General features: G+C 52.0%; 2 protein-coding genes across 3 annotated transcripts in view; one reads left to right on the top strand and one right to left on the bottom strand.

Moving 5' to 3' along the window:
• LOC146782821 (uncharacterized) overlaps window positions 1-14907 on the top strand; it is a 271182-nt gene that overhangs the window by 139284 nt on the left and 116991 nt on the right. The window lies entirely within an intron of this gene.
• The window catches only part of LOC146782822 (alpha-2,8-sialyltransferase 8F-like), a 160337-nt gene that overhangs the window by 93291 nt on the left and 52139 nt on the right, over window positions 1-14907 (bottom strand). For both annotated transcript variants that reach the window (XM_085639213.1, XM_085639214.1), the window contains exon 3: window positions 13112-13198. In XM_085639213.1, coding sequence (XP_085495339.1) covers window positions 13112-13198 — 87 coding nt within the window. The remainder of the gene's footprint in view (window positions 1-13111; window positions 13199-14907) is intronic.

Below are 14907 nucleotides of genomic sequence, written 5' to 3'. Positions count from 1 at the left end.
CTGGGGGCCACAAAGCACCAAAACAGCAGATTTCCAAATTCCTGGCGAGGCATTATGGGGCACTTCATGCTCCTCTTTACCAGCCCCCGCCACTGGGAACACTCTCCTCTTCCCTCAGGGTCTCTGATTCAGCAGGGTGCTGTCTTCCCTGGCTCCCAGCGCCAGCCTCTCGCCAGGCTCTCCTTCTGGGACTCACCAGCCCCCGCCACTGGGAACACTCTCCTCTTCCCTCAGGGTCTCTGATTCAGCAGGGTGCTGTCTTTACTGGCTCCCTGCGCCAGCCTCTCGCCAGGCTCTCCTTCTGGGACTCTGTTCTCCCTGCGCACAGGCCCCTGCTTCTGTGCACCAGTCCTGGGATCTTCTTCTGGTGCTGATAGGGTCCTGGTGGCAGTCAGGGGGTCTCTCCTTCCAACTGCCCATTGCACCAGGCTCCAGCACCTTCACCCTCAGCAGACCACACCCCAGAGAGACCTTCTCTTCCTGTGCAAGCACTTTTTAAAAGTTGAGTAGGGGGCTGGCAGGAATCTCTGTTGGTCCTATCAAACAGCAACACATCACGTCCCTGCCCCTGCTCCCTCCTTCTTGTCCAGCCTCTGAGTTTGTTCAAAATGGTGTCGTCCAGGGTTTCTGGCCACATGTCTGAAGCCTCATCCCCCACGCTGCCTTCCCTCCTTGGTGCAGCCTTTGTGCCTGGCACCCAGTGACAACTGCTAATTGATGAACCTGTATCCCCTCCCATCTTCTCTTCGTGGAGAGGAGGCCCCTAGCTTGTGGAAGAAAGGTTATCAATCCATCCAGCTGAGGTCAGCCCTCAGCCTGGGTCTGGTCCTGTCTGGCTCACAGAAATATGACAGTTCTGGATGACCCAAAAGCAGTACAAATATGACTTTGGACTCTGCAGAATACTTCTTTTCACCTCCAATACAATGGACTTTAGTGCATGTCTGGAAACTGTAGGCCTTGTGGAAGTTAATTTAGCCATGGGCCCCACATTCCCTTAGGGAAATAATGAAGTGAAAACACAGTTAGACACACTGACTTTCCCTGGCATGTTTCCAGTGTATAAAGCCTATTCCACCCAATACTGCATAAGTCCTGCCACACCATTCACTTTGTAGCCGCTCCTGGACTGCACACGCTAGGAATCTCCCCTGAGCTGCCCGTACACATGTGCACACGCATGTACACATGTGTCTGCATGTAATCAGCCCGGTGTCCCTTACTCCAGCTGCTGCGCAGTGGCCTGGTCAAGCCAGGGGAACACCAGTAAAATCCCCATGCAGTCTCTTACATCCTGAGTTCACTGTGGGTGAGTCCTAACTTATGAGGCTCCCCCACAGTAAAAGCTCAACAATTCGGTGCTCAAAAATCAAAAAATCCAGGCGGCCCATAGTGTCAGAACCACCTTCTAACAGGTACCCTTTGTACCGGCCTGCTTCCAGATCGCCCTGTAACTCCGCCACAGCCCTGGAGGCGGCTCACCGTTGCAGCCAGGGCCCCCCACCAACCCGCTATAGTCTTACCTGCCACCTCTCCTATCTAGGGCTTCCTGCAACTAGCTGGAAGGGAACCATCCTAGCAGAAAGAAGAGTTTGAAATTCTGCCACTTCATGACAGTGTGACAGCGCTAGCGGGACTCAAACCTTGTGAGATCCCTTATATCCACAGGCCCAAGACTTACCAGTGAGCTATAGCTCCTGGTGTTGTGGATGGCCCCATCCAAGCCCCTAAGGCCCGAGACGCTATCCTAATCGGAATAGGGTCTGCTGAAATAAAGGACCCGTTGGGCCTGGGGAGATGTGCCAAGAACTATTCGCCCCCCATGCGGGCAGGTTACCCTCTTCACAATTCTGGGCCTGCCCTCTTAGGCTATGAAGGCGAGAAGGGGTTTACTTAACCTTTGGCCAGCCCCTTCTGATTGCTAAACCTGGAGCACAGGAGTGCTCCTAGCTGCCAGCGCGTGACCGTGGGCAAGGGGCGACTCCTGCCTCTGCCCACCATCCCCTATTCCTTATGGGAATTATGCCCCTACAGATCCCTCAGTGATGTAACCCCCTAGGTATACCAGCTTCGGGAATCTGTCTGACTTAAACATTGCGCGCTGTCAGTAAAGTTCAAGCATTGAGGATTGACTAAGTCCTACTACGCCCCTCCCATCATGCTCCTCAGAAGGAGGGTGGCGGGGGGTGCCCCCCACCGCAAACCCAGAGCATCCCCAGCGGTGCCAAATTCCTGCTCCGTTGAAGTGGAGATTTAGTGCACCCTGGGCGTGTCGAATGTACTATTGACATACTGTCCCCTTGCGATTGCCCCGCTGACACCCCAATTACTGGGACAGCAGCACCCTATGTTTGCTGGCAGCGCCCCTGGCGCGGTAACGTGTCCGTAAACCAGGATCCCAGTCTCCCGCAGCTGCGGTACGCGACCAGTGAATCCGGTGGGGGATACCCCCAACCGCAATGGTCCTCTAGACATTAAGAAAAGCCCTATTTTACCTGGGCCTATCCCCAAATGATGGTGGTTTCACCCAGCTGTAAGGCCCGAGGCCCGCCTATGGAGCCTATTTAATTGTTTTGCTACTCGGCCCCTTTATGGGCAGGCCTCAGAATTAGGGCAACGCGCGTGCTCCCAGGGCACGGTGCTCCCTGAAAGCAGATGTCCGATACCCACACGCTGATACTTTCATCTGATGCCAACTACCCTACGGCTGGAAGCTTCCCAGGAACCTTAGACTTCGTGGTCCCACCTAAAATGATCCCATCGACTGGCGGGAACCCAGTGGTGGCAGGACCTGCCTGGTACTCCACCCCCGCGTAGCTAACGCTTATTTGTGACGCCGGAGCAGGAGATGACCCCTTAGTCTCAAGTTCTACCCCTAAAGGGTAACCTCGGGGGCGGACAAGTCTGTGGGAACCAACCGGAACTTTGGTGCAAATACCGGCCCTATTCTGAATGTTGCGAATGCTGCAAGGTCCATAATGCCCTGACGCCATGAGGCTCTACGTGGTGTTTACCAAACTTTTGAACGACCGCACCCTTGCTATATAACAACTATACCACCCACAAGCCGCCCTGGCTAAAGCGCGGGTGGAAGGTCTTCACTGAAGCAACCCGAAATCTGTCTTTGGTTGCAGTGGAATGCCCCCCAAAGTACACCTGGACCTATTCCTATATGGTTCTTTCCGCTTCTTCTCCTGCAGGCCTAACTCCTGGTTATGGTGCCCAGCTCAGTGTGCTGCAGGCTAATCGGCTTAACAATGAACTATCGGTGGATTTGAGACAGAGGTACACTCCAAGACACCGAAATAACCACGGGTTAAAATCTGCTCGCGAGCGGCGCACCCGCAACCACTTGGTCAATCACGCCGGTAACCTATGTGGTGCTGAGTCAGTGAGTCCCCGTATTCAATGCGAATGGGGCACTGAGCTACACCCATATCTACACCCATCTAGAGGCTCAATCCAGACTTCCTTTAGCATTAGATAATAACTACCATTCCATCTCGGTTGCGTTGCCCTGCCCGACTAGGCACCCACCTGGGTGTCTAGGTTACAGTTAGTTATGTGTGGTTTCCCCCATGTCAGTGCCACTATGAGTGACAGTTGAAGGCGGCCCACATAAGCATGTTGGCGGGGCAGAGTTGCGGGCATAAGCATACCTTGTATAGACTGTCGGCAGCGACCCGTGTTTAACTGTTACTAATATGGCAATGACCGTTCTACGTTAGGACTATCCCGACTCTGGTCCGACCTACCCAAGGACTGATGCACTTGGGAGCGCGAGGCCGTAGGCAATGGGGGTGGGTGTTGAGACAACAACAACAATGACAAACGACCCAAGCCCCCTTTCAGCAAAAGATTGGAGACGAGCTACACGTGGTCACATGTGGTCAGGATCGTACTGCGCGACCCTCGCTGTAATTAGCACTCTCATATTGCACGAACTCGACCCGAATGGTATGGCAGCGCTGTGCATGATCAACATATTTACACACATATTCGGGCACGGGAGTGAGATCATGAGCCGCCAGGTCCGCGACCCTCGGGAACCCAGGAATACCAGGTCCAGCATCTCGCATACATATTCGGGCACGGCGATATTCATTGATTTACCCAGCGTCGCAACCCAGCGTGAACTCGATCCGAAGGTAATGGCGCGCCGTTCCTGAGCACTGTATATACATGCATCATCGGGCACGTGGATATTAAATTATCTGCCCAGAGTCCCAGCGTGACCCGCCCGAAGGTGTTGGGAGTGCAGTACATGAGCCATAGGTATTTACATACCTATTCGGGCACGGTCAATTAGTGATTAGCTCAAACCGTAATGTGCGCGAAATTATTCTAGCGCCGGACACAAGCACCGACCGAATAACCCATTTGGGTGCAGGGGGTGTCGTAATGCCCGTAATCATCTAATGCGCGCGAATGTGGGCACAAGCAATTCTTGTGAATAATACGTGCACTTGTATCATGTGTCTGCATTATAGGAAGCCAGCAATACATGCTGCATATTTATCTAGCGTGAACTCGACCCGAAGGTATCGGAGCAAAGACTTGTGAACGATGCCTTCACTTGTATCAAGTATCTGCCTTATAGCACACCAGCACATACATGTTGCATATTGTATAGCGCGAACTCGACACAAAAGGTATTGCACCGCTTCACATGAGCACTGTATTTACGTTACACATACAGGCACGGGGAGCGTGAGAGATTCGTACCACAGAACACGAACCCCATTCCAGGTCACGCGAGCACTGCACCAGATTAACCCTTGAGGTGCGTGGGGGGATTAGTAATACCCGTAATCGCATGATGTGAACAGTGCATGTACTGGTATCATGTATCTGCCTTATCGGAAGCCTGCAATTACATGATGCATATTTATATAGTGCGAACTCGACCGGAAGGCATTTGGAGCACTTTACATGAGCACCGTATTTACAGTACATCTTCACGCAAGGGGTGCTTAAGAAATTCGTACCATATTACCCGCTCCCCAAACCGGATCACGCGAGCACCGCACCAGATTTTCCATTGAGGTGCGGGGGGTTTATTAATGCCCATAATCGCGTATGTGAACAATGCACGCACTTGTGTCATTTAACTGCCATATAGGAAGTCAGCAATACATGTTGCAGAATTATATAGCGCGAACTCGACCTGAAGGTGTTGGAGTGCTTTACCTGAGCACCTTATTTACATTACACATTCAAGCACGGAGAGCTTACAAGATTCGTGTCATACTAAACGATCCCCGTGCCAGGTCCATTGCGCCTGCCGCACGCAGCCCACTGCATGCCCCCCCACCCTCAACAGCAGCATAGCCGACGGGAGGGGGGGGCGATAACCTTAACCAGGGAGCGCCACAGGTGTTGCACTTCCCGCGATCAGCGGGGACCCAGGCAGCTCCCAGCCATGCAGTGCTGGTATATTGGGGCCGTGAACCCACGCTAGTCTCCTACCGGCTCCCAAGGCACAGGGTATGCGGCTACTTAGCCGGCCACCCCCCCCCCTTAACTTACTCTGCTCGCGAGGCCGGACCGAATACAAACTATTCCCCCCTTACGGGTCTCAAGGCGCCGGGGGCCACTGTGGAATTGGAGGCCTTGTCCAAAGTCACATGGGGCTGAGGGTGTCACCGGGGATTGAACCGTGAGCTTTGTGCTCCAAAGTCGGGTGCCAAGGCCGCCGCACCACACCGCTCCACATTAGGCCACAGTGACTGTTAGCATCACGCTGCTGCGACGCTTGGGCAGGGGATAGTTTGATCGATGCCGCGAAAACCCCCCCCCCGATGCCCAGTTCAATGTGGCAGGGGTGGGATGAAGGGATGGCCCCGGCTGGCAAGAGTTCCCTTCCCTCATTCCAAACCGGGAATAAAACACATATATCACAGGCAACGTAGGGAGAGCACGCCTAGGGTTCCCGCCTAGCTCCAACCCATGAAGATACCTAGTTCAAATCCTGCCCTTCCCTGTTACACACTAACAGCAGTGTTCTTATTGTGCGTTTTTCAATAGCGCGAACGCAAACCGAAGGTATAGGTAATTTGCCCCCTGCGCCACTTACCCCCTTGTCCAGTGACAAGCGGGTCCCATCGGTCAACCGGACACCAGGCACGATCTAGGAGAGAGAATGGAGAGCAATTGAAACAAGGTATCGGAAGTGCTCGACCTGGTTCTCTGGCAAGCATGTCTAGATGGCTGTGCACACATACTCTGTTAGGTATACAATTATGCACTAATGGCCCGACTCACCGTGAGCCCCCACAATGCATTTCCAACACCCCCGCGAGTGGCTCACGCCGCTGGGCGCCTACGGGGATATTAATCTAAGCAAGCCATCCCCCCGGGACACGCGGTGCCGGGCATAAACGTAACCGGCGCTGGGCGAGCGACACATTTCTGACGGAGTTCCCGCACCCCCCCACCCGTGGCGGGGCTCGTAAATGAAGGGGAGGAAGCGGACGTGCCTATGTGGAGACGTATCCTGGCCCCCCCCCCCGCAGTCGCGTCGAGTGCCCGAGAGTGTCGATGGGGATGGGGGCATGCACGGCGCTCTAATACCTTTGAGGGCGTGTCGCGCTGGGACTCGGGGCAAAACATAAGCTAGAGTCGCGCAGTGATTCGGCAATACTATCACCACCGTGCCGTGATGTTATGTAAATACGGGGCTTATGTATTCTGCTCCGGAACTGCGCGCCAATGCATTAGGAACCTGCTCTCCTGCACCGAGTCGGCGGTGCAGGCCACGGAACACGCGCCCGCGGGATGTCGACCCGCGGGTCCTGGGGCACAGGCATGGCATTGTAACTCACACGTATTACGTCCTGGGGAGGTAGGTAATTTGCCTAGAGTCACCGTGTATGTATGCGGCCACGAGGCTCAAACCCTGAAACCTGTTTTCCTGCACCGAGTCGGCAGTGCAACCCGCGGACCCCATCGCCACCGTGATTGCGACAGCAGGTCCTGTGGCGCTGGACATAGCGTTGACAACATTATTTCTCATGACCGGGGGGATAAGTGATGTGTCCAGAGTCGCCGGATGTGGACACGGCCACGGGGCTTTACCCTGGCAAGCGTGCCCGCGAACCCTGAGTCAGTGCGGCGGGGGTGAGGAGATGCCACGACGGGCGGACACGGTCCCACACAGGAGGACACACCATGGGACTGGGATGCTCCCACCGCTCCCGTCCATTCTCCGAGCCTCAGGGAACTGGCACCGCCCACCGCTCCCAACTCTCCCTTAGGCCACACTGACTTGAGACAAAACATTTCTATACTGAGTACGATAGTGCCTTGTAATTGCCGTCTCACATCTAGGCCATGTCTTTTCCTATGCTTATTGCAAATCCAGCCGGCATGTATATATAGCGCAAACGCAACCAAAGGTATAGGTAATTTGCCCAGAATCACATCCTGTGGCGTGACCTCGAAACTCGAACCCTGGTCTTCTGCATCCGAGGCGGCAGCCTTATTACCTTATTAGTTCGCTGGGGATTAAAGGTATCTTGCGAACCAGGGATCGAACCAGGGACCTGTAGCTATTCAAGCAGATGGTTAACCCAAAGGCCATCCGCTGATGCCGGGGATTGAACCCGGGCCCACACACCCTGGGGGGACGGCGCCGCTGCCCCCCATCTGGATGGAACCAGGCCACGCATCACATTACATATACAGGCACTAGTAGAATAAGTGGCTGGCCTATCATCGCGCGATGCGAACGCGGCCCCGAGCCGCGAAAACACAAACCAGATTCGGACCTTGAGGACATGAGCCTCGGTTCATGTATAGGTTACGCTTTTATGCATATTTTATATAGCGTGAGCTCGACCCGAAGGCATTGAAAATATTTGCCGAGTTTTATATAGCGCGAACTTGACCCGAAACCAATCAAGTATTACAGCGCCTTACATAGCACCCGTTATGTTACATGAGGACCCACATTCACGTTTTGTAAGGCACGGGGAGATTAAGTGTTTTGCCCCGAATCACAGGAAGTTCAGCGGCATTACCGAGACTCGAACCTAGTTCCCGAGGTCCGAGGTCGAGCGCCCTAGCCGTAAGGCCAACTCCTCGTAGCGAACGCTTTACATAGCACCGTATTTAAATACATGTTTACATACATATAGTTAAGCACGGGAAATTGAGTGAATTAGTGATTAAGTGACTCACAGAATGTGGACGCGACCTCGCGTCTCGCCCCCTCTGTATTACTGCACCAGAGGCAGCCGACGGACCACAACCCTTTCCCCTTCGTTTCCGGCAATACAGTCGTCAGCATCACGAGCCTCAGCAGCTCATTGGACGCCACTCCCACCGGTGGGCGGCGCCACCCTCGCGAGGGCAGCCCTGCACTACTCGCCCCGTTTCCCCCATGCAACGAAAGGACGCGGCCCGAGGCCCGCCCCAGGGTCTTCAACGCCTAGGAGCAGGCAGGCCGCAGGGCACAACCATCGACAGAAGGGGACGGGGCCGCAACTCAATGGCATCAGCCATGCGTGGCCCGCACTCCCCAACTTCCGCAACGGTCCGAGCGAATTCACAACAGCGCGTGCTCATTAGCCCAACCCCGCCTCTCCAACCCCCCATGCCCCCATCTTGCGCCCCCTCCGCCCGTGGCGATCCTTGCCACAGGGCCCCGTCGACCTGGTACTGTCCAGGGACAGGGCCGGGGCGGAGTGGGTGCTGCAAGACTCACCAGAACAAGAAGCGTGGAGGCGACGACAATCAACAGTGCCGCGGGGGCCGGAGGCGCACGAAGACGGCGCGGACGACGGACCGATGCAGCGAGGTGAGGTCAAGGCGAGGTGGGTGACAAAGAGGTCGCCAGGAAGGGTGGGGGAAGGCTAAATAGCCTCCCCCTCACACCAGGGCCAGGAAGTGACACGCATTGCGCGTCACTTCCGGCCAAGCCCGAGGAGGGGGGCTCCGGTCTGCGTCTCCGCCCCCCCCCCCCGGTGGGAGGGGGTGGGGAGGGGTGACCGGTGCCCCGGGGCCACTAAGGCGCCGACCGCCTATTGGCCCCCTGCGGGGGCCGCGGTCAGCGGCATATGCAGCACACTACCAGAGACGTTTTAAGGCATGGGCAAAGTGGGCTCTGGCCCAGGGCCACACTCTTTCAGGGGGCCCCCTGAGAGAGCCAGCTCTGTTCTGCAGAAAGTCTTGCCCTGATGACCTTTACTAATTCTTGAGGCAGATTATTTTAAATATCATTTTCCCTTTAATTTATTTTTTATTGTGGGCGATATGTGAGAGTCTGTTTCAGACATTTTGCAGAGAAATGTTGTGTTGGTTTCATGCCGCATCCATACAAAAAACTTTCTTATAGATCAAAACAGGACTTCACATATAAGAAATGGGAGGGTGTCACTGAGATTATTTGCAGCAATATTAGAGAGCTACTGCTGTGTTACAATATTGAAAACACAAGTCACTATCCCTGAATATTAGATGAAAACACATTTAGAATTTGGACGAGTGTGCCCGTTAGTGATCTGGCTAAAGACTGCATGAAAGAGCTTAAATTGAATCATGAATTCAAAACTCTTCCCAAAAGGGGCCCCCCCAAAATATGTTTGGCCCAGGGCCCCCCAAATCCTTAAAATGTCCCTGCACACTACAGCGGCCCAACGACGTTTGGAACTACTTTGAAGTCGTGGCCCCGGCTGGCAGCTACAGATGTGCTGCTACCTTGTGAGAAGCCTCCTACTCGCCATGCTTGCTTGCCGGCCGGCTGTACGATAAGGAGCCCCTTCAGGAGAGAGAGGAGGGGCTGTGCCTGGCACCCATCCTGGCAGCACCTGTGAGGAGCGACGTGCCTGCAGCATGGAAGGAGCTGCCGTGACATATGTGAAGGAGTTGGATGTGGTGTTGATTATCCACACCTTCCTCTGCGGCGCTGGAGAGAAAGTTGCCCATGATTACTGCAGCGCTGCCACCTAGTGGCCAGTGGTGATTAGTAGCTCAGTTTACAGCGAACATTAGCCAGAGAAACGGCCTGCAGCATTGAGACAGCTGCCGTGGCCACCTGAAATGACTGCAGCACCCCTAGCGGCTGGTTGCCACACAACACTCCAGGCCTGGCGGTCTGGAGAACAATGAAAGAAACCCAACAAGCCAAGTTTGAAGTGCCAAGCTGGACTGCCATGAGGAAAGCTAATTATGGCTTGCAGTGCCCCTAAAATGAACTGAAATACTCTCAATGAGGAGGAGAGACTGTCAACCCCCAGTAATAAACCCCACAAGAAGTCCTATGTAGCAGAGCATAAGGAAAAGTAGAAGGCAGCCCGGGACATAGTTTGAAGTGGGGGAAGCACCACAGCGGTAGCATTCAGTGCAAGCCACTGCTGCGCAGAGTCAAGTGACCAGGAAGGGTCCAATAGAGAGAGTGATACCAAGTGTCTAAGAAAGGGATGAGGAGAAGTTGTTCCCGAAAAGAAAGGACTGGGCACACAGGTGCCTGCAGAGGACACCATTGAAGAAAAAGTTTGAGAGCACAGGATCAGAGGCGTGCAGAGGGCCGCATCCGGAGATCAGACAGCACGGGCTGGAGTCCCGGAGTAGGAGTCCTGCGTGGAAGTGGACCAGTGTTGTCACTGCTAAGCATGGCTGAGTGGAGGCAGGAGTGCGCGCTACGATAGGGCAGCCTCGAGGCGCATGCATGACGTCGTTGAATGAAGAAAGAGGAAGGAAATTAAGTGCTGCTTCGACGTAGCCTTGAGGCACAAGGGGTGCGTTATCAAGTGAAGACACAGATAAGACCTGCGAGAGGGCCACCATGAGGAGACCTGTGAGAGGTCCATGACGAGATGACCTGTGAGAGGTCCACCACGAGAAGACCTGTGATCGGTCCACAAAGAGAAGACCTGTGAGAGGTCTATGACGAGAAGACCTGTGAGAGGTCCACCCCGAGTCAAGTCCTGCAGAGAGGACAGGACACAACCAGGGAGGTCCCTGTGAAAAGAAGATCACAGCGAAAGGCCCGGTCAGGAGAGAGAGCAGGAGAGTCAGTCCTAGGGGTAGGACGTGACCAGGAAGGTCCAAGTGAAGTGCACGTCACATGGGGAGGCCTGGTCAGAAGGAAGAAGAGTTTGAAAAGATCGAACAAGGCTGCATCTGGAAGAGGAAGAGAAAAGAAGTGAAGAGCGTGGCAAGTGGGTATATTGTCATGTTGTGGTGAAGATGGTAAAGGAGAAGAAAAGTGTGGCACGAGGCCACAGCACTGCAGTGCGAACAAAATAAAGGAAGAAGAGAAAGGTGTGTAGTAGACAGCTGGCACACCCACCACAAATTACAGACTGATAACTGTGAGTGTCATCATTATCAAGTGCATCACTAGGACCATCCAAGGAGCACCGGACATCTGGAGAGGACCCCTATGCGTATGAAACACCCACAGGTCAATGAGGCATCTTTGGTGCCGTGGGAGGCTGGCCGCCCAGACACCATTTTGTGCCCAGGTGAACCTGACGCCAGCTGGTGAGAGCAGTCTCGACATATCCTGCACTGCAAGCTACCTTTATAGACTCAGGTGAGTTTTGGTATTGTCGTTTTGATCTCTCCCACGGGTTGGACTCGTTGTCCCATTTTTAATAAAGTTTGGGAAGGATGTAGTGACCGGCTGGTCACGGTCTAGTGTTTCGAGATTGTGTTTCCACCAGCCACTCCTTTGTGGCTGTCTAACACACTCACCCCACACCCATCCATCACAGGTGTCACTGGACAAGTGGCCCTGTTAATAAAAGGGGCTGGGTGCGTGTGCCCTGGGCCAGTTCCAGAACCAGTAATGTAGGTTCTGTGTCCTTATTCATTACTGCATGACTTGGCAAATGAGGAAATGGTGCTGGTTAAGATAAGAGACAATAAACAAAGGTAACTGATCACAAAATTGCATTTCAGAAGAAAGAAGTGTAAGAAGAGCTCTCCTCAAGAATCCATGTTTTCCTAAACTTGAGTCTTGCATCATTGAGGCCATAACAGGCCCTCAGCGGTTACTTAATGCTAATAAAAAGGGGCTCCTGTGTGATTACTAGCCACAGTTCATCTGCGTTCAGTAATCATGAGAGCAGCTAGCTGGGGTCGTGCCCAGTAGCGGCTGCTACTGGACTCCAGTGGTGGGGTGGGGGAGGGGACAAAAAAAGAAAACCTAAACAAAAGAAAAACACTTACCTGAAACGGCCACCTCCCCTCCTGCGTCCTCTGTCCCTCCGACATCTTCCTGCACTCATCAGCAGGAAGCACCTGCCCTCCCAACCTCCCCATAGCCAATCATTGGTCTGAGCGCTGTGGATCGGTGCTCAGACGGTGACTGTGAGGGTTTGGATGTTCCTCACCAGGCTGTGTAATGCAGCCTGGTTGGGAACATGCAAAGTGCGCAGGACTGCTTGGGGCGGCCCGAGAGGGCCGGCCAAGCAGTCCTGCACACTTCAGGAGTGAAAACCCCTCCTCTCCCTACCCCGCCAGCCCTGCCCCGCCCAAGGAGCAGTGACGTATTTAGGAAAAATAAAATGACAATAACAATAGTTCTTATAATTTTATTTTTCCTTTTTTTCAGTGGGGCGGCGCTCCTCCGCCTTAGTGGAGGAGCCGCCACTGGTCGTGCCTGACACAGACATTGTCTACACCTGAGGAACTTGTTTAAAACTGTGAGGAGATAGCTGTAGTCATTGAGAATAAAATCTGATGTGATTATTCCTGCCTCCCAGATTTAGTGCAGACTTTTCCTCTAGGCGAAGTGACGCGTCTAGCGTGTTCGCTGACCAGATATGGCAGCAGGTTTGACTGGTGGTGCTTACAGGGTTCCAAGGTGTCGGAGCACACACTGATGTCTGTTGTGTGTCGATTTGTAATCCCTCCTGAGTGTGCCTTCAATAGAAGTGATTTAAACCGTAAACTGTGTAAAATAGCATACACGTGTGTTCTCATTTCTACCTGCCCTTTGCCCTAGGGCTACTTTGATGCTCAATGACACTTCACTTCCTTTTGTAAAGCTACTGTTGCCATACTTTACAGTACATAAAGGATCAAATGCTAATGAGCTGAGTATCTTTACTTCCGTTATCAACAATGAACTTTGCTGTGCTCTTAAATTGTTTCTTGGCACCTGTAGTAGTTGATCTTCTCCTTATCTTCATGCCAAGGGCATCTCAGCATCGCTGCCGCATCCTGTATTAACGTTTTTTCATCAAACCTGTAAGTGATCGAAACAAAGTGAGAAATTAATGAAGTAAAAGCACATTTGAAATTCATAGTCTAGGCTCCTTCTTTTTCACTGCCTGTTTTTAGATCCAGTGTTAGCCGAGAACTTTTTAATTTACTAAAATTATATGTATAAAATACATATTTATAGCAGTTTTCACCCAGCGCTCTGCATTCATTGGTCTGTGTGGGTCAGCCCACTTCAGCTATTGGATCACTTCACTGCCAGTAACGGTATTCTGCTCTTTCACAAGGTGCACCTCCGCACACAAAGAAGTTCCCTTGAGGGCCAGGTAACACTATGGCAATGTGTGCTTTTTGAGACTGAAAAAAAACAACTGTCAAGGTATTTTTGTTATATATGTGCGAGCCTCGAAGCTCCCCCAACTAAAAGAAATTAGAAAAACCATGACAAAACAAGCACTGGAAAAGTCAAGATGCCAGCAGCCAATGCCAAATCCATCCTCTAACTCAAAAAACGGAGTGATTATTAATGATCTAATTTTCTACACTAGCTCACTAGCTAATTGGTGCACTGCAACGTTGAAATTGCTAAACATCAAAGAAGCAAGAAACATCCCTTATGCAACAAAGTTGATTATAAATCCCTCGAAAAAGTTAAAGTCCTCACTAAATATAACCTTCTACAAAAATGGCACTGTACTCATCCAAGCAGCCAACAGGGATCTTGAGTTATTTGACAATTACTTTACCACGCTAAAAGACCAGGTCCATAACATCCCTATTTCAGAGCTCCAACAAGACGAGAGCTTAGACACCTCCATCCACACTCCCCTGAGGGTAATTGAAAAGAGAGACCGCAGTACAGACCAGGAGATTCAACACTCTAGATCCTCTAGTACTAGACAATACACAAAGGCACACATTACAGCCATCGATCAGCATTAATCCCAGTGAAGCAACCCAAGTAAAATCTAACAAACCGCCCAACCGGCGCACATCAGATGCAAATGCCTCCACAACCTTACAAATCACTGATCTATCAGACACAGCAACCAACAATCAGTACCCGGAGATGGCAAATCACACGACCGATTTGAAGGCAGGAAAATAAATTAGCAAAAAAATAATTACAGAAAGAGCAAAAGATATAATCAAAATGTCAGAAGATGAACCTTCCAACCTAACGAGCCACATGTCAGAAGTCCAGCTACAAAAACACCAACTCTCACCATTAGGAAAGGAATTAGAAATGCTCATGGCCCAGACAGATAGGATAGCTACAGACATGCGAAACTCTATTAGGAACATGAAGAATACGCTACTGCTCTTAGAAAGCTATCGCTCCAAAATTATCCAGACTCAAAAATCGGCACGCAATCTCCACAATAAGCTCAACACAACCCCACTACCTCTTGCCAATAGGATTTACCGTCCATGTATCTTCCTCAGATATTTGTCATACATTGAAACCCAAAACCTACTACTTTTTTATGATATTATTTCCAAACTTCCCGAAAAAATAAGTGACCACAAGATTCAGGTGGTCCCAATTAATGTCAACATAATATCACATACAAATCAATGAAAACCAAACTCTAATAAACTAAAAGATATAATGCAAAGCCCAGAGGGGACCAACTCCAATTCTGAACTAGAAAACCCTACAAAAAAGATCTCATGCCTACTTATCAACTGCCGCTCAGCAATGAAACATGCCGCTGACATTGCCGACCAGAT

The sequence above is a fragment of the Triturus cristatus genome, chromosome 12 (genome assembly GCF_964204655.1).
Source record: "Triturus cristatus chromosome 12, aTriCri1.1, whole genome shotgun sequence".
Taxonomy (NCBI): domain Eukaryota; kingdom Metazoa; phylum Chordata; class Amphibia; order Caudata; family Salamandridae; genus Triturus; species Triturus cristatus.
Note: the sequence above shows the minus strand (reverse complement) of the source record. Positions and strands in the feature narration are given on the sequence as shown.